At 51.0% G+C, this 17,864-nt stretch overlaps 1 protein-coding gene across 1 annotated transcript; it reads left to right on the top strand.

Annotated features, from left to right (window-relative positions):
* Positions 1–11,494: 11,494 nt before the first annotated feature.
* On the top strand, positions 11,495–16,206 carry SIX2 (SIX homeobox 2). Its single transcript, XM_082276991.1, has 2 exons — positions 11,495–12,461; positions 15,018–16,206. The coding sequence occupies exons 1-2, from the start codon at positions 11,902–11,904 to the stop codon at positions 15,319–15,321; spliced, it is 864 nt and encodes a 287-aa protein (XP_082133117.1). The 5' UTR covers positions 11,495–11,901; the 3' UTR covers positions 15,322–16,206.
* Positions 16,207–17,864: the final 1,658 nt, after the last annotated feature.

The following is a 17,864-nucleotide window of genomic DNA, read 5'->3' as shown; positions in this document are numbered from 1 at the left end:
GTGTGCATGCATTATATATGTACATGTGCAACACATACAGGCACACAGAGAGAAATCTTTCCTTTATTTTCCTGGCTAATTAGTTATTGTCTAAAATGGAAGCTTGTAAGGCATGAAGGCTTGCACTTCAGCAAGAATTTACCCTGGGTTTCCGTTCTGAGGATTATCTGATTCTGACCCCCTGTGGCTCTCTGAATTTAAAATACCCCTTCTAATTTACTGAGGATATAAGGTGTATCAAGCTGAACAAGACACAGGTCTTCTCAGATATGGGTATTTTCTCTCTATTTGCACTCTTTCCCCCTTTTATTATGAATTTAAATTGTCACTCTAAATGGTCAAATCAAGTACTGCTGGATTTTAGCATAGCAAATACTGGAAAGCCTTTCTCAAAATGTTCTACCCAACATGCAAATTACTATTAATAATTATTGCTAAATAGGGTGGGTTTATTGTAGAGTTTATCATTGAAAGATAGGATTACTCAAGTTCTGACTTCTAATGGGAGTTTGGAGGGCAAGGGTTGACCCTTGGAAGTAAGGTCATATGGTTCTTTTGGTTTGTTTATATTAAATGGGAAGGTTCTGCTGATTATTACAGAAATCTACTCTCTCCTTTTTGTATACTAATGGAAAGTTTTTAGAAGGAAATATTGAGAGTTCTGTACCTAAAACAGATTTCATAAAACTATACATTCTTGGCAGACTATTTAGACATATTTAACTTATGTGTGCTTAATCTGTATTTTTACAGGATTTCTCTATCCAACAGTTCTGCTAGCTGTACATTAATTCCATGCAGAAACACTCACATCTGGGTGTTAACATTTGTGCAAGATTTGATTAGTTGCATGTTTGCCTGTGAATTTTCAGATGTGGGCAAAGAAAATATTATTTCTTGGGCACTATATAAGGAAATAGTTCAAGTCTTCACATAACATCATATTATTCAGCATCAGATTATCAACCTGTATCACCACACTGTACACAGTAACTAGTTGTTCATTTAACATGTGGCAGGAACACGCTTGCTTCATCAAATTCTAAATATCATGATCATTTAAACTTTGCAGCTTCTATTGTACTTAGAAAAGTGCCCTTTATGCTCAAAATGGTCGAGCAAGATTCACATCATGGGTCTCCAGAGACCAAATAAGATTTCTCAGGAGAAAAATAAACACTTACGTTGTGCTTAATTGATGAAGGTTACATAATATCAACAATATCTCAGCACCTTCAGAGTCGTGAAAGACTGGCACAAAGGAAATACATGCCAGGAACAAGATCTTACACTTCTTAGCTGCTTTTAGTGTACTCTAAGAGACATAACCAGAGACATATAAGTTCATCTTCTTGTCCCCAAGGAAAAGAATCAATTTAAGAATCATAATTTTATAATAATTAATAATAATGTGACTTCTCTTCTAAAATTCTTGCCTGACACTGAAGAAAAAAGGTTTATGCATTGTTCAGAAGCAGTTCCTCCTTGTGACAATGCTAGTCCCATAATACTGCCAAGATTTCTGCCATCCTAGACTGTCTGCCATTCTGTGTGCCAGATGCCTGATTGGTAGATGCCTGAGAGAGGTTCATCAACACAAGTTCAAACTTTTACTTTCATAAACCTCCTTCTACTTTTTATATCATGGCAAATCCTCTTTCCCCCGTACTCTTTCAACTGCTTCAGAATCCTGATCCAGAGTTCACAGACCTATTGAGACTCACTCCATCAACTTCCTGTGGTTAGGGTATTTTCCCCACTGCACAGCTAAGGTAGGGGACTAGCAGAAGTCTTTCCTAGTCTCTGGACACATGTTACAAGGTTAAATAATTTGCATTATTAATGACAGTAAATACAAAGTATCTGATGGGATATGAGAATGAGGAGCGAGGTCCAAAGATGTTCTCAAAACTCTGTCAGAGATGCATCACTCATCAGCACAGAGCTTTTTGTCCTGTGCCACTAATGTCAAGCAAACTGTAAGCCCTCCAATTACCTGAAAGCAGTCAATGTGCTTTAGATTTATATTGCACACTTCTACCTTGGAGTTGGCCACAGCTTATTTATTCAACAGAGATTTTCAGAACCTTCTGGAGCTGGACAAAAAGAATAAAGCTATTGCCTTTGAAAACGAGTGTATAAAAATAAAAAGAGCTCCTGGCTCCTACTCCACTGTCTGTGTCCCCAGGCCACAGAGGATTTTGAGGGGACCACAGGCACTCTGTCTCCTTGAACTCCCTCTAGCTGAAACCTTGCCCCCTGGTGTAACATCCTCATTCATTATGCAGCTGTGGAGAAAAGAGATGTCTTATCAACAAAATTTATACTGTCCTAACCCGCCAATGGTCTCTCACCTAGCTGAAGACTTCATCTTATTTAAGACCGGTGATCTCTGCAGTTACCCTGGGCTAGCCTCCAGCAATCCCTGGATCATTTGTGACATCTACACACCCTCCTCTGGGATGTTGCTGGGACCATGCTTGAACCTATCAGTTTGCATTCTTTGTTCATTCTTTTTGCCTTGATCCTTCAGACTAAAGGCCCCACCTTTGTCCTCTGTATTCAAATGTCTCAAAGAACAGTTAGGTGGGTTAAGAAAACCATCTTCAGGCACATCCCTCTCCTTGGGGTACTCATACCACTCATTCACCTCTGCCAGCCACAAATCTGGCATCCAGTTTGGCACTGAGAACATTTCCTTCCCTTATGTGCATTAAACATGCTCATTACATTACAGCTTCCACATCATAATTCACATAACTCACCCAATTACACTTCTTTACTACTTCTCTTCTTAAAAGCTGAAGCTCCCTTCATGATGACTGTAAGGCTCAGTTTTCAGACTTCAGTGCATGCCAAATGCTGCTGCTAATCTCCTTCCACTTAAAAATAAACAGGAACACATCACCTTCACTCAGAACTGCATCTGTTATAGGGTGTTGATCAAAAAAAAAAAAAAAAAAAAAAAAAGGAGAAAAATTCTATTGTTCTTTAAAATTCTTCTTTAAAATTCTTCCTAGACTTTGTTCCGCTTATCTCATGTTCTGTTCATTTCTTCCACCACTTATATGATTGAAGTGAAAAAGAGTTCAAAATTAAGGTAATGTTTGCCAGGTTATGTCACTCTGATGTTGTTATCCTACTGTTTAAGGAAAGTTTTGGATTTAAATAAATTACAATCTGTTTTCCCATGAATTAAAATTAAACAAATTTTAATTAAAACAGCCAGACTACATAAATACACATAAATTCATGCATATGGGTGTGTGTGTGTATTTACACACTTTAAAGAGTAATTTCCTTATTGTTTTCTGCCCATAGCAGGCAGCAGATATAGAGAAATTGTAGTTGCAAAAGAATCCCACGTTTTGCAGCTCACTGCCACTCAGTGAAATCTTCAGCCCTATGTCTAGTATCAGCTTCTTCAGCAAGCTATGGTGAGAATGAAACAACTAAAAATTACTGCAGCAGTGACTAAACTCTGTTAGAAGAACGAAGAACTACTGAGTCTCAAGACGGTGCAAAGTGAAGTCCCACTTTGAAAAGGTGTTTGAACTATGTCTCTATGGCTAAATAAAATGGGCTGAGAACCCCTCTCTGTTCCTGAGGCTAAGCGGAATTTGTCACTAGGTCTTTGGGTCTTTTGGTGCCTCTGTAGTTAAAAAAAAACCCCACCTATTCCTTGTGGGGTTCTAGTTCTGGGTATCAGAGATAATATAAGGGAATGCATTGTAAATTGTTCAAGGGATATTTTCATAGAAGGATGCTAAAGGAGGGAGTGGACTGAGAGCATGGAAGGGTTCCTGGGACAGCAAAAGCTTCTGGAAGTGTGTTGGAGGACTAGAATAGTGCAGGACAGAGGGAGTCAAACCAGGTGCCATCCAGTACAACCAAAGTTGTGCCTGGTGCCTGGTAGCAGCGAAATGGTGTGCTTAGCTCATGCCCTCTCCTTGCATTATGTAGCATCAGTGTTTGCTGCCATCAGCATCTGCTTCCAGGGGAGATTTTGTGCCCTTATGCACCTCACCATGCACACATGACTTGGTTGGAGGAAATATGATGTGGGTATGGGACCCCAGCAGCAGTTTCTTAACCAGTACGGTACACAACCTCAGTCCTGCCTGCAGAACTTAACTGACTGAAACCAATTCCGTTGGTTTCACTGGGTTGGCCTTTTCTATATCTTAAATAAGCAACAAAGTCAATCTTAGTCTAGTAATAAAGTCCTTGTTCATAAGGAGAATAAAACTGATGAAAAAAGAAAGGAATGAAAAGGGATACCAGGTTTTTCTCTGGGAAGTAAAAGGTCCCCAGCGTATTTGAACTGATTCAAGAACCTATGAAGTAAAGCAGAGAAGACATCAAAGGACAGAGACAGAATTAACTCAGCAAAAAGGAGGTTGAAACAATCCACAGAGGAAAATACAGAACATTGTCACAAGTTCAGAAGTAGCAAATTTTCCACGGGAAAGTTGATTAGTTTTAAACTGATGTTATTTAAACTATCTAGTTTTCCACAAAACTGTGCCTGTAGTTTTGATCTGTACACAAAATTTCTCAGAAAAATTGCAAGACATGACAAGCAACTAAATTGCACTTCCTAATTTCTGCAAATAAGGCAATTTACTTATTTATTACAAAAGCTATTTGGAGTTGAAACAAGCTGAATGCATTCTGAAATGCTATGGAGTTTCCCTTACAACAAAAAATTGCTTTAGTTTTAGTTTATACTGTCTTGTTTGTTTTTATTTTTTTCCCCCAACGGCAAATCATAGCAATTATTTAAAAAGAAAAAAAAAAAACTATCTTGAAACTGAACAAACCATAGCTAAATCCGTAAGTATTTGACGTTAATATCTCTGTGTATTACTTGCCAACACTACATTACATTTCAGCTTGCCTCGACCATGCAGAATTTAAAAGATGGATATGTTTATGAGCATACCACATAGCACAGACCATGGAAGAACTTACACGAGGTCTTTCTATAGTGAAGGGGAAAAAAGTCTACATATCTGTGTATAGTGCTTGGTTCCTAAATCTTGGCAAAGATACCTGTGTCTGGGGCCCTTGGTTGTTTTAGAGGCTGCACTTCCTTCTCTTGCCGTGGACACAGAAGAGGAAGGAACCCCCAAAATCCTCTTGTATCATGCACCAGGAGGGGGGCATGAGTTCCACTCACTTGCAGGTAGGCAGGATGGTTGGTGGTTGCTACTAAGATAAGGGATTTCTTGCCATTGTGTCGACGTCTGTGAACCACCTTTGACAGACTGGGGAAGACTTTAGGAGGCTTAATCTATCTGGAAGACTAAAGGATGTTAAGGACGAGCCTTGTTTCCTCTCAGCAGCGAACAGAGCTGAGTATTAGAGCCCTCTAGTGAGGTTTCTCGGAGTGGATCCCCGCCTCCAGCCCGTGGGGCCGAAGGAGTCACTTTCCTTCCTCGGGGAGAACCGAAATTCCCTTTGGTGCTGCGGGAGATGGCGGGCGGTTTGTTCCCCTCAGGAAAAGGTCCCGCGGGAGCGCCGATCACCTGCGCCGCCGCCACCTGAGCGGCCCAGAGATGCCGGCGGTGCCCCGGCCCGGGCCCCCCCGGCCGCCGCTGCTGCCGCTGCACGGAGGGTGCCTGCTCTCGGCCCCTGCGGCGGGGATCGCGCACCCACAGCGACAGGAGCCTGGCGGAGCCCCCGGAGCTGTCTGCTGCCTGGGGAGGGAAGGCAAGAGGGAAGGGAGGGCAGCCTCTTCCTAAAAATACTCCCCGGTCAAATCCCCGTGAGGCAGGGATGGAGATGGTAACGAAAATGCCTTGAATCGGTAGGAACAGTGAACAATCTTCGTGCTTTCCTCATCATCTTGGAATAATCAGCGGAATTAACTGAGGTCGAGGAAACAGGCTCTTGGGTTAGTTGTGGGAGGCTGTGAGAATAGGGGGCAGCCATTAAAAGAAACATGATCGCTATTCATCAACTCGGAAGAGGGGAAAGGAGGAGGGAAAAAAAGAGACCTTCGTGGCTGGAGCTCATACCAACCTGGTCTATCTCTGATCAAGAAGATCCCTGGAAACAAGAAGTTTACAAATATTGTCAAATTGATGCTTGTAGTGTGATTTAAGTTGTCAATCCCGCAGAAGCCCACCAGAAGTTTGGATTCAATAGCCTGCATTTCTGGCTAGTTACTGCCAATCCCCTAAGGCAGAAAGCGCTCTCTCTCTCTGTCTTTATTTTAACCATATGTGCCTTTTGTTGTTGTTGTCTTGTCTGTTAGCAGTGCACTGTGTGCTGAGAGAGTCCCCTTGTGCCGCGGAGCATCTGAGGCGGTCCCCGCAGCCGGGAGTGGGGCGGGGGCTGGGTGGGCACCGGCTCAGGCCCCCCTCCTGCTCCCCCCGGTCCTCCCCCCAGCCGTCTATGTACTCCGCGGGATCTGTGGAGGAGCCGCGGAGGGGGAACACCCCAAATAAATATCGATGCTGGGGGTAACGGGCGTGAGGGTGCTGATGGCAGAAGTGGGTGAAAACTCTCAGCCCCTCGCCCTAGACGGAGAAAGGATAATATAAAAATAATCGGGACCGGCCGCATTAATCGGCTGGGGGGGCTATCGTCTTTCGTGGGGCGCTCGGGAGGTTACAGCGCCTTGAGCTGGGAACACAGTGCCGCCCCCGGAGTCCCATTTCACCGGGGGGCGGCCGGGAGGCGGGGGCGGGAAGGTTCACCGAGGCCAGGTCAGTCCCATCAGGCCCCCATCAGTCCCATCTCCTAATTAATACATCTCTTGCGAAGATGTTATTCGAGCGTCTCTTGTCCAGCCGGTGGGGGAAAGGCTCCGTGCTGGAGAGGAGCGGCGGAGCTGCGGGCGCGGGGAGCGGGGCGGCTCCGGAGGACAGAAGCGCCGCTCCCGTCGGCTCCCAGCAGAGTCCTCCCAGTCCCCAGCACCCCGCTCCGCACCCACCAGCGTTCTCTTTCAAGCGGAGTTTGTTAGCATAATCGAGTTACTCGCTACATATCTGAAATCCTTGACCCGTCCCCTTGAGGAACGGTGCATTGCGTGCAGCGAAAGCTTTGAATTATTCCTTTCTCCCCAAATCAGAGAACAACAAGCAATTGTTGTTTGTCTTAATTTAGTTATGTGCAATGATCGTCTGCTGTGTTCTTTTTTTCAGTCGAGACAGGATCATAGTGCTATCTCTGATGGGATAGATTCGGGTTTTAAACAAAACGCAAAAATAAATAAAAGCGTGAATAAATAGCGTGAGGGCGGGGGGAACAACCCGCGGATCCGGGTTGCAAAACTGCCTCCGGGAATCACGGGTGAGCTTTGGCCCCCTAAAGGAGCCCTAGTCTCGCCACGGAAAAACGTGTGAGCCCGGGGAAACTGAGCTGAGCCCCCGAGTTGGCGAGTGTGGGGCAGGTAGGCCCAGTATCACGGCAAAGGTCGCTATGATTCATTAAAAAAAAAAAAAAAATACAGAAAAACCTAGCCAGAGTAGCGCAGCTTAATTGCGGCAGGCTTTCGGTCTCAGTAAACCCCACCGGTTTTAAGGGGAAAGCATATTGCCGTGCCATCAAAAGGAAATAAAAACTTATTGTAAATTAAAAAAAAAAAAAAAAGAAAGAAAAAACGGAATAAAGAAGAAAAAAAAAAAGGAAAGAAATAAAGGAAAGAAAGAAACGAAAACTTGGGGTTGTCTGTCATTTTTTTTGCTCTCGCTACAGTTCTCGCCACGGTAGTGGACATCTGCGAGGAAGATGTGTTTTTTTCTGGCATGTGAAAGTTGTGGGGTTTACCATTTTTTCGCTACCCTTGCGATAAAAGCGCCCTTGGAGGGGCCCTGTCTCCCTGCCCTGCCCATGGTGGAGCCGAGGCTGGCTGGCAGGAGCGAACGTGTCCTGTGAGAGCGGGTGACAGGTTTGTCCCGAGCTCAGCTCGGTGAAAGGGATGAGGGGCTCCCCAAAGGCAGTGGTCGAGGAGGCTGGCGGAAAGGTGTCCGGCAGGAGCTTGGGTGAATCGGCTCCCGTCTTTAACAGCAACGATGCGGGCCTGTAGCCTCCCACCACGGGCTGTTGTCTACAAGGGGACGGTGAAGGCAGAGCCGAAAAGGCGATTTCCAGATAATTGCAGCTCTACTTAGACACTAACTCGTGAGCACGGAGCAGTTCCGGGCAAGGAAAGGCTCCTCGCAAGAAAACCGGCCGCCCACACCCCGTTCCTCATTCAGTCTGCTTCACAGCTAATGAAAGGAGCGTCGCGATAAAAACCACCTTTTTATTTCACTCGTGTTTCCCAAAGATCGTGTTGACACTGACGGTCTCGCACTCTGCTGCGCGGAGGGGTGAGGCGCTTCCCGAGCGGGGCCTCGGCAAAGTGACAGCCGTGGCCGGACCGGGATGAAACCCCGGCCTTCTCCGCCCGGCGGCAGCGGGGCTGAGCAAATATTTGGGTCCGCTCAGCAAAAACTTTCCACGACAGCTAAAGGGGAGAGAACTGGCAGCAGCCAGGAGAAACGATCTCGTCGGTCCGGGGGCAAACGTGAGCAGGCGATTCGCTCCTCCTGCTCTGAAATATAATGGCAGGGAACGAGAGCCTTCACAAATGCCAAAAAAAACTCCTCTCCCGGTCGCCTGTTTCCCTCGCAAGGCTCTACAATGCGATTCGCCCCGTGCCGCGGCTTTGCAGCCAGTTATCTTCTCTGACTTCCAGCACGTAGGAAAGTTTTTCTCTTTCCCTAAAGATAAAAGCAGTTATGCAGAATTTGGATCCAGATGTCACTAATTTACAATTGCTCTAGGACGCAAGCTGATACAGGGTGCCCGGGAAGGGGGTAGCCCTGCCTCTGCCCAGCTCTCTGGGAAGTGAACTTACGTTTACATGCAAGCTGCAGCCCGGCTGAAGCAGCCTAAAGTGAAAGCGCCTGCGGAGGAGCTGGAGTGTAAACCCTGTACTCACATTTTAGGGTGCTAAGAAGACTCTTTTTCAGGTCTAAATCTATGCAACAGGTTTTGGCATCTCCTTTCCAGCTAGGGCTAACAGCTGCTCCCGTTCAGATTCAACCACTGTAGTTGTGAGACGGAAGGAGAGGAAGAGGAATCAGGTATATATATCCCTAATAAACGTGGGGCGACCGAGCATGGTAGCGGGGAGGCGGGAGACACAGCTCAGACCTCGCTAGCACTTTTCATTATTTCCACGGTCCCCATTCCGGGAGGGAGCGGAAGGCACACGGTGTGTGCGCGCAGAGGTCGGGGACAGGAGAGGGGATTTGTGTTTCTGTTGCTGTTTCTGCTCAGAGCAGTGTTTGAAGGGGAGCGGTTGTCCCATCCCGTCACTGCTCGCTACAGCTGCGGCCGTGAACTATCCGGCAGCTTAGGTCGGCTAGGAAGCGCTGGGGTTGGGATGCTTTCGTTTACAAACAAGCACAGTTTGAATCCTGCGGAGATCGGCCGGAATCGAGGCACTAAACGGTCGAGAGCTCATTTTGTAAAGGAACGGAGGGACCATCATGTGAGGGGGCTTTACCGACCCATCACCAACATGCCCGATTTTGTTTTAAACGAATTTGAGTTGTTCTTTTCTCGACCTGAAAAAGAAGCCTCTATTTTCCATCCCCGGAGGAACCAGGGCGGGAACCGCCCGCTTGCCGCTGTTTCCTTACGGCAGCACTCGTGAAAATGCCGGCCGGACAGGTAGGAGGACACGCAGCTTCCATAGCGGCGTGCACTCGAGAAAGTAGGAGCATACGCCGCAGATATTCACAAGTGTTCGGACATGCTGGGAGCTGGACACGGTTGATCCGCTGCCCCCCTACCCCGCCCTCTTCCTCCTCCTCCTCCTCCTGCCTCCCTCCCCCGCCGCATTTCCCCTGGCCGCAGCCCTGGCGCGGCTTCTCGCCGGGAGCCGCCGCCGCCGGGAGCCGCCGGGCTGCGCGCCGCCGCCCCAGCCTCGCCTCCCCCCGGGGACGGCCGCTGCTCCCGCCCGGGCCGGCACGGAGGCTCGGTCCGGCTGCCGCGGAGGCTCAGGCTGAGAGGCGGGAAGCCGCAGTCCGGTCTCTTGTGGCTTCGCTAAATCCCTGACGCGCCGGGGCGGCTAAAAAGGTACCGTGGCAGGAACCCACAATTGCAGAGACCTCTCCTGTCAGGACTGCAAACAGCGTAGAAAGAGCTTGTGGGATTAATCATTGTTTCTCAGCAAAAGGGGAACATAACAGGCCATGGAAGGCACCCTGAGTTTGTGGCCGGGAGGCTCCTCCCGAGTGCCCTCACCTGGGCGATCCCCGGCGCCAGCCTCCGCCCCGGCGGTCCCGTTTGGCCGCCACCCCGTGCGCCGCTCCCGAGAAGGCACCGCGGCTCCCTTAACCCGCTCATCGCACCCTCTCCCTCGACCTTGCAGCTTGCACAACCTCTCTCCCTCGCCTTTCACTTTGTGTAGACCGATGAGGGACGGGAAACAATGCGAGTCCCTGCCCCACAGAGTCGGTAAACTTAAAACGCCGTGTGCAAAGGGCACGCGTGGGTGATAAGGGTCCGTTTAATCAAGCGAAGTGTCTCTGACTTTTGCACTTTTACGCGTGCTCCTCTCCTGGATGAAACACCCCGACACGCTCTTGGAAATCGAGCATAAATAAATGTGCAGCATCCCGTGATCACAGATGCCAGCGCCCTTCACGCCGGAGCGTGGTGGGGCACGGCGGGCTATTCATGGAGAGGCAATCCCTCTCCGGCCCCGTATCATCCTGCCTTCTTCTCGCTCCCGGGCAGGTACGAGAAGCGTAATGGGATCCCAGGTCATGAACAGGGTCTCCATTGTACATGAGAGGCCCCTTCCTTATAAAACTCTCTTAACAGTGGTTGCTGGGCGCTGGGGAGGGGGGCTACAAGGGAACGTATTTAGAAATAAAGTTTTTTGCAAGGGCCGGAGACGGGCTTTTCCCCCCAACCGCAGCCGCGGGTGCCAGGGACGGCAAAGCCCGCTGTCCAGAGCGGCAGGGCCGGGATGGGGCTGCGGGATCCAGATGGGGCGGAGGGGCCCGGCCGGGACGGCGGCTCCGTCCCGCCGCGCCGCAGTGCCCTGCGGCGAGGAGCAGGGGCCCGGGCTCCGCGCTTTGGCGCTCCCCCTCTCCCCCGATGGGCGCCTGCAGCGTCAATCACGACGGAAATTTCTCCCTCGCTAGCTAATATCTCAGCTCGCAGGGCCGCCTCTGAGTGGATCTGAGCAATCTGTCAACCCAGCCGGGGAGCCACCTCAAAACAGATCGGGTTACCCCTGATTGACAGCGTCACCATGGCAAATAATTTGACTAAAACTATTGTCTTCTCCTGGCAGTCCCCGGGTCAGATAACCGGACCAATCACAGCGCGGATAATCACTTTTCATGCCAGCTTAGAATAATATTATTAAAAAAAAAAAAAAAAAAAAAGGAGAGAGAAAGAAAGGGGGGGGAACTCCGAGAGGGAGAGGAGCGAGTGAGCAGGGCTTTAGCACTATATTATGTGGGATCTGGCGTTGGGGGGTGGGGGGGGAAGCAGGGAGATCCCAAACCGGCGGCCGAGGGGGGTGGGGGTGTGAGAGCCGCGGCCGCTGCGAGCGCTGCAGATAGGAGACAAAAGAGGCACGAAGTTACTCTCGCAACTTGGACTTACAAAAACGAGGCGGCGGCCGGGGGGGAAAGCCGCCTGCGCTCGGGCTCTCGAGACTTTTTTCGTCGCTCTTCGCATTTTTTCCCCGGCTCCCGCGACCGCCCCGGGGCCGGGCGCCGCCGATGGCCGCGGCCCCCCGCGCCCGGCCGTGACGCCCAAGCGGGCCCCGCCGGGCGCCGCCGCCCCGGGGCCGGCCCCGCATGCCGGGCGCTGCCCGCCGCCCCGCGCCGCTCCCCTCTATGCGGCCGTAGGGCGCGCGGCGGGGCAGGGCTCACCATGTCGATGCTCCCGACTTTTGGCTTCACCCAAGAGCAAGTGGCCTGCGTCTGCGAGGTGCTCCAGCAAGGCGGCAACATCGAGCGGCTGGGGCGGTTCCTCTGGTCCCTCCCTGCCTGCGAGCACCTCCACAAGAACGAGAGCGTCCTGAAGGCCAAGGCGGTGGTGGCCTTCCACCGGGGCAACTTCCGCGAGCTCTACAAGATCCTGGAGAGCCACCAGTTCTCGGCGCACAACCACCCCAAGCTGCAGCAGCTCTGGCTGAAGGCGCACTACATCGAGGCGGAGAAGCTGCGGGGGCGACCCCTAGGGGCGGTGGGCAAGTACCGGGTGCGCCGCAAGTTCCCGCTGCCCCGCTCCATCTGGGACGGCGAGGAGACCAGCTACTGCTTCAAGGAGAAGAGCCGCAGCGTCCTCCGAGAGTGGTACGCCCACAACCCCTACCCGTCCCCCCGCGAGAAGCGGGAGCTGGCCGAGGCCACCGGCCTCACCACCACCCAGGTCAGCAACTGGTTCAAGAACCGCCGGCAGCGGGACCGCGCCGCCGAGGCCAAGGAAAGGTACGGCTCCCCACGGCTCCCCCGACGCCCGCGGCTCCCCGACCCCGGTGGTGGTCCCGAGCCTTCCTCTCTGTCCCGGCCCCTGCTGCGAAAGGCCCGCCGGGAGGGGACGGGCTCTCCGCCTCGGGGGCGCCCAGAGAACCAGAGGCGAGCGAGCTGGGCGCTCGGCGAAGGCGTCTGTCCGCCAAAAGTAGCCCCGGGAGAGGCGGCCGAGACCCCTTCCCCACGGACGCCCCACTCCCCGCACAGCCGGCGCGGCGGCCCCGGGGCAGCCCGTGCTGCCCGGGACGCTTCACTAGGGCCGGCGGCGACTCCTGGTTAAGCAGCGTTGCCGTCTCCTCCCCGCCGCAACCCGGCGTGGAGCTCAGCCAGGCGCCGTGGCCGGAGGTGCCCGTGCGAGTCCGCGGCCCGTCGGGAGAGGCCGGCGGCTGCGGGGCCCAAGGACAAGGGCTCCGCACCCCGCACAGCTCAGAGCGTGTCCTTGAGGGTTACCCTGGTGCAGAAAGGGACAGCCGGGGGGCAGCCGGCAACGCGTGGGTCTGAACGCTGGTAGCAAACATGTCCTCTGTCGTGGTCTCCTGGCGTGCGGCCGGAGACCTGGACAGGGACTGAGTGGAGCAACTTCTTTCCACGCTCATGACATTGCAGTTCTTGTTTGCTACCGAGCAAGGTGCTCACGAACGCATGTCAGTAGGTGTATGTTCTTAGGCCGAGTATGACTCTGCATCTGTGTTTTTCACGTTAAGTGGAGTGAAGGGACCATTAATCGCCGGGAAGAGGTTAATGCCTACATCCCTGGCTATTCGGGTTGACTTTTCCATCAACAGTCCCTGTGCCTTAGGAAGACGGTTCGAAGAAGCAAAAAGGGTCCTCTCACTGCTTTCTAGTTCACTGGCTTGCCCGGTCTGTACAGTCGTATGATCGTATGATCTGCGCGGTTAATTAGCGGCTCAGAAATCTCCTGTAGATCCGCGCCTCCGAGGAGAATTCTATCTTTGGTTTCTGCCAACCGTGCTTTGGAAACGGGCAGCGCCGAGGCCGTGCTGTTGTGCAGCCCGGCAAATTCAGGCACAGATTTGCTCTATTCATTTCCCAAAATGGTGCTAGCGCTTTAATTTTCCTTCAAATCCTCGCAAGTGTTGGTTTTACGAGATGTTAGAGATCTTTTTTATTGCTGATAGCAGGGACTCACCTTCAAATATCCAAAGGAAATGAAGGTTACACTTATTCCATTCCTTTTTTTTTTTTTTTCCCGGGGAATCAAATTTTAAAGGTCTCCAGAGACAAATAAGATTTTTGACATTGAAAAATACACTCAACCTAATATTACACTCCAGACGCTGGAAAACAGACCGTTCATGGGATTGCCATCCACTCAAGGAAACTTGTTCAAACAGAGCTTTCTTGTCTGTTTTTATTTTTTTGGCACTAAGTGTCTCCAGCCACATCCTGCAGCCCTTAGTGAGGAAAACCCGCCAGTGCAATGGCTTAACTTCTCTCGACCAAATCCTGCAGGATAGGGCCCCTCTGCCAGATAGTGTGTTTCAAAACTTCCGCAGAAGCTTTTAAATAGACTTGTATTGCCTTCAGTATTTCAGGCAGAACGGTGTCTAAGCTATTTCTACGAGGGCTGTGTCTGGAGGCCTTGCCTGGACAGCAGCCCCGACCAGCTCTTGCCACTCACATTTCCGAAAAAAAAACCCCATATATAGATATATAAATATATAGATATATCTGCAAGGGCTTGGCCAGCCTCCAGCGATTTCTTGGTATTTACCGGGTGATGAATTTCGAAACCATGTCCTGCCTTTCCGAGCCTTTGTTGGCAGGCGCACCGGTGGTGCCGGCTGCCCCCGCCGCGGAGCCGTGCGAGGGCCATCCTGGCTGCGCCCACGCCGCCCGAGGAGAGGACGGAGGAGCAGCGGCGGGCGTGCCAAGCGTTTCCCGCGAGAGTCGGGGAAATCAGCGGGTTAACTCTGCTCGCTTTCCTTATCGTCCATATTGGGGTATGTTTGGAGCTTTAAGCTCACGGCGAGGGGGGAAAAGAAAAAAACATGTCCAGTTACTTAAGCAAAAGACTTTCCCTCCTGATGTGAGCCCGGGAGGCTGTTCTCCTGCACGGAGCCATCCTGCCTGCAGCTCGTCGGGCTTTGGCCTTCCCAGGAGAAATCATGGCCGAACATCTCTTCAGCTCCTAGAGCAGTTTTAAAGTTAAAAAGTCTTTTTTTTTTTTTCCTTGTAATGTCTTCCTCCCTTCCCTTCCGCCCCCCTCCTCATGCTGTGCAAACCCTTTGGAAGCAGAAAATTACGGTTTGGCAAAGTGACACTTTCCACTGGGCTAGTGAGAGACTCTGTTTACAAGCTCAGCGGACCTTAGACCTAAGTGCCAGATGAAGAGGCCTTGGAGGCTTGCAGAGTTTTTAAACCTACTGTTTTTGCTCTCCCCTCCGCTCGCTGCTCCCCGGAGCCAGCTCCCCGCCGCCCCCGCTCCCGCGGTACGCACCCCGGAGCGACGGCCACATGGTGATTTCCCTCCCTCTTTTGTGTTTCCTATAGGGAAAACAACGAGAATTCCAACTCCAACAGCCACAACCCGCTCTCGGCGTCAATGAACGGGAATAAGACAGTTTTGGGGAGCTCAGAGGACGAGAAGACGCCGTCAGGGACCCCGGATCACACCTCCTCCAGCCCCGCGCTGCTGCTCAGCTCCAACCCCGGGCTGCAGCCCCTGCACGGCCTGGGCCACCCCCAGGGCCCCAGCGCCATCCCCGTGCCCAGCGCCGACCCCATGCACCACCACAGCTTGCAGGACTCCATTCTCAACCCCATGTCATCTAACTTGGTCGATCTGGGCTCTTAAAACCGTGTACACGCTCCCTCCCCCGCGCCAGCCCTCCTTTACTTATTTTTTTCCTTTTTTCCCCCCTTAATCTTACCAGGGACTTTGAAAGCAATGACAAACACTTTAATGGATATGTTGTGCCCTTTGGCAGCAGGCTGGCTGCAGGTTTGCAAGGTAGTGGACTCCGCTGATGTTGTGAAAAGCCTTAAGGGTTGCTTACAGGCGTTTTCAGGTGTGTAAGGACTGTTGGACAGGAGCCGTGATTTTCACGGCTGGCTGTAAGGCTGATCGGTGTAGCAGCTCATTCCAGCCTTAACTTCACGAATCTCTCAGTGGTGTCACTCGATCGGGCCGGTCTGTGTGGGAAGAGGCACACCGTAATTTTTTTTTTTTTCGGGGGGTGGGGAAGAAAGGGGAGCGCAAGGCTGCTCTTGCCATGCCTGTTTGAAAGTTACACATCGCTCCCGTTATTCTATTATAGTTATGTATCCGTGGCAGGTGTACGATGTACAATTTCAACTAAGAATTCAAAAGTTGTAGTCAAGATATAGCAGCAACACGCGCTCTAGGCAGACTCCGTAATCTTCTTGTAGCTGATGCTATGCAGAGAGACAGCTTCTTTGGCCTTGTCCATGTGGTGCTTTCGCCATTTGCTGGGTGGGAAAGGAAGTGATGGCCCGGCTCCGGCCCGAAGGAAGGAAGAAGTAGATTTTCCCCTCGGTGTGCAACGCGGGCTGAAGGGGGCTTTAAAAAGAAAAGAGGAATTGCTGCTCAAGTGTAGACCTAAACGACAGTATCAACCGCAAGTCACTCACCTTAGTTTTGTTTATTGTTTATATTATGTGAATACATTATTTGGAAAATATTTCTGCTTTTATTTTATAATAAAATTTAGAAATTTAACTCGGCGTATGGTTGCTTCTCTCGCCCGCGGGGTGTTTTCGGGCTCAGTCCTGAGCGGAGCAGAGCGGGCGTCCTGGTGGGGACGCCGGGAGGGCGGTGTCGGGTGGTCAGAGCCCCGCCACCCTGCCCCGTTTGGCCCGGGCACGTCGGGGCCCTTGCCGGCCCGGTCCGGGGAAGCTGCGAGCGCCGGGGAGAGCTGAAGTCTCCCTGCGGGAGCGGAGAGCCAAGGGCACGGGGAGAGACAGGCGGTGAGGGCCCAGAGGGAAGAGGAGAGGTCGCCCACCTGCTTCCCGAGGGCACGGCCGTACAGGCTGCAGGCTTTTCTGCCCCAGTGTCCGCCTGCCCCGGTAAAAAGCCGCCCCCTCTCTCCCCACCTCGCCCTGAGGGCGGGTGGGCAAACCGAGCGTGGCCAGACCACGCTCCCGGGTCCAGCACGGCTGGGCTGCAAACGCCTTTCCGGCGCCTGCGGGAGTGATGCTGGGAAAGGGATTTCTCTATTCCTCTCCTTTTTCTTTCTTTCTTTTTAATTTCCTTTCCTGTAAGCACCGGGTGGCAAGAGACAGGCAGGTTGCTTGCCAGTTTGCCCCATTAAGAGAGCTCAGGACCCTTGCAGCTTGCACCCTCGCTATTCGTCTTCGCTAGAAGCCGAATGTGTTACGTGCTTAAAATGTTCTCAGAGCTTGCAAAGGGTTTTATATCTTCCTTTTGGTTTTTTCTTTAAATCTTTAAAATAAATTTCTTGTGAACAATAAACCAAGAAAACGATATGGCTTCAAGCGGGGTAGAAGTATGTGTAGATCAGCGAAGATCTTGTCCAGGTTTCAGATGCTGGCTGAAATTTCAATCAGTGGGAGTATTGTGCGGGCAGTGGCCTAATTTGGTGTAATCTGGGTCTGGATTAGCGCCTCTGTGCGTTTGCGGGTGTCCGCGAAAAGCACATTTCTCTGAGGTCCCGTTAAAAGCCTGTAGGAGGGAATGTATGGATGTCGGTAATGGGGAGACTCGGCCTCCGGAAAAAAGCTCTCCCTTAGTCGCGGTTATAAATCCAGTTTCCTCGTTATGCTGGGGTGCAGCGGGGCACAGTATTTTATCGGAGGCAATGCGGTATATTCGAGTTTGTGTTTCCCCCACTTCTGCTCTTGGGGGTGATTTTTACAGTAGCAGAGATGATGTGGATGATGCCTGTGCTGTGGGAGCATACCAGTGTGGCCTTACGTGCATTAGGGTCTAAATAGAAGATCCTGTTATTGCCAATGAGAGGCATCTAATATTTTAGCTATGGATTTTAATTCTTTGAAAATAAACATTTTGCAAGTAGAGGAACCACTGCTTCCTAGAGCTAGAGAAGATCTCTGCTCCCTGTAAAATAACACATGCAGTGGTGCAATATTGCAAAGAATTAATTAATTGGCTAGTTAATTATTTTGTATTTTTGTAGATAAAAATGAGTTTGGGAAGAAAAACAGAATGTCTGGGTTAATAAAACATGGCCTCGAAACCGAAATAAAGCCTTAAGGCTTTGCCTGCTGGAGATAGAAAAAATGAGAAAGAGTAAAGCCAAGATGGGGAATATTTAAAGAGGCAGTATGAAAACAGGATGGGGTTTACGTGATTAATAAAAGGTCATATTGCACAGAGGAGGCAGAATTCGATCGGGG

The sequence above is a fragment of the Coloeus monedula genome (genome assembly GCF_965178545.1).
Source record: "Coloeus monedula genome assembly, chromosome: 2".
In the NCBI taxonomy this organism is placed as follows: domain Eukaryota; kingdom Metazoa; phylum Chordata; class Aves; order Passeriformes; family Corvidae; genus Coloeus; species Coloeus monedula.
This window is presented reverse-complemented; position numbering and strand designations above follow the sequence as displayed.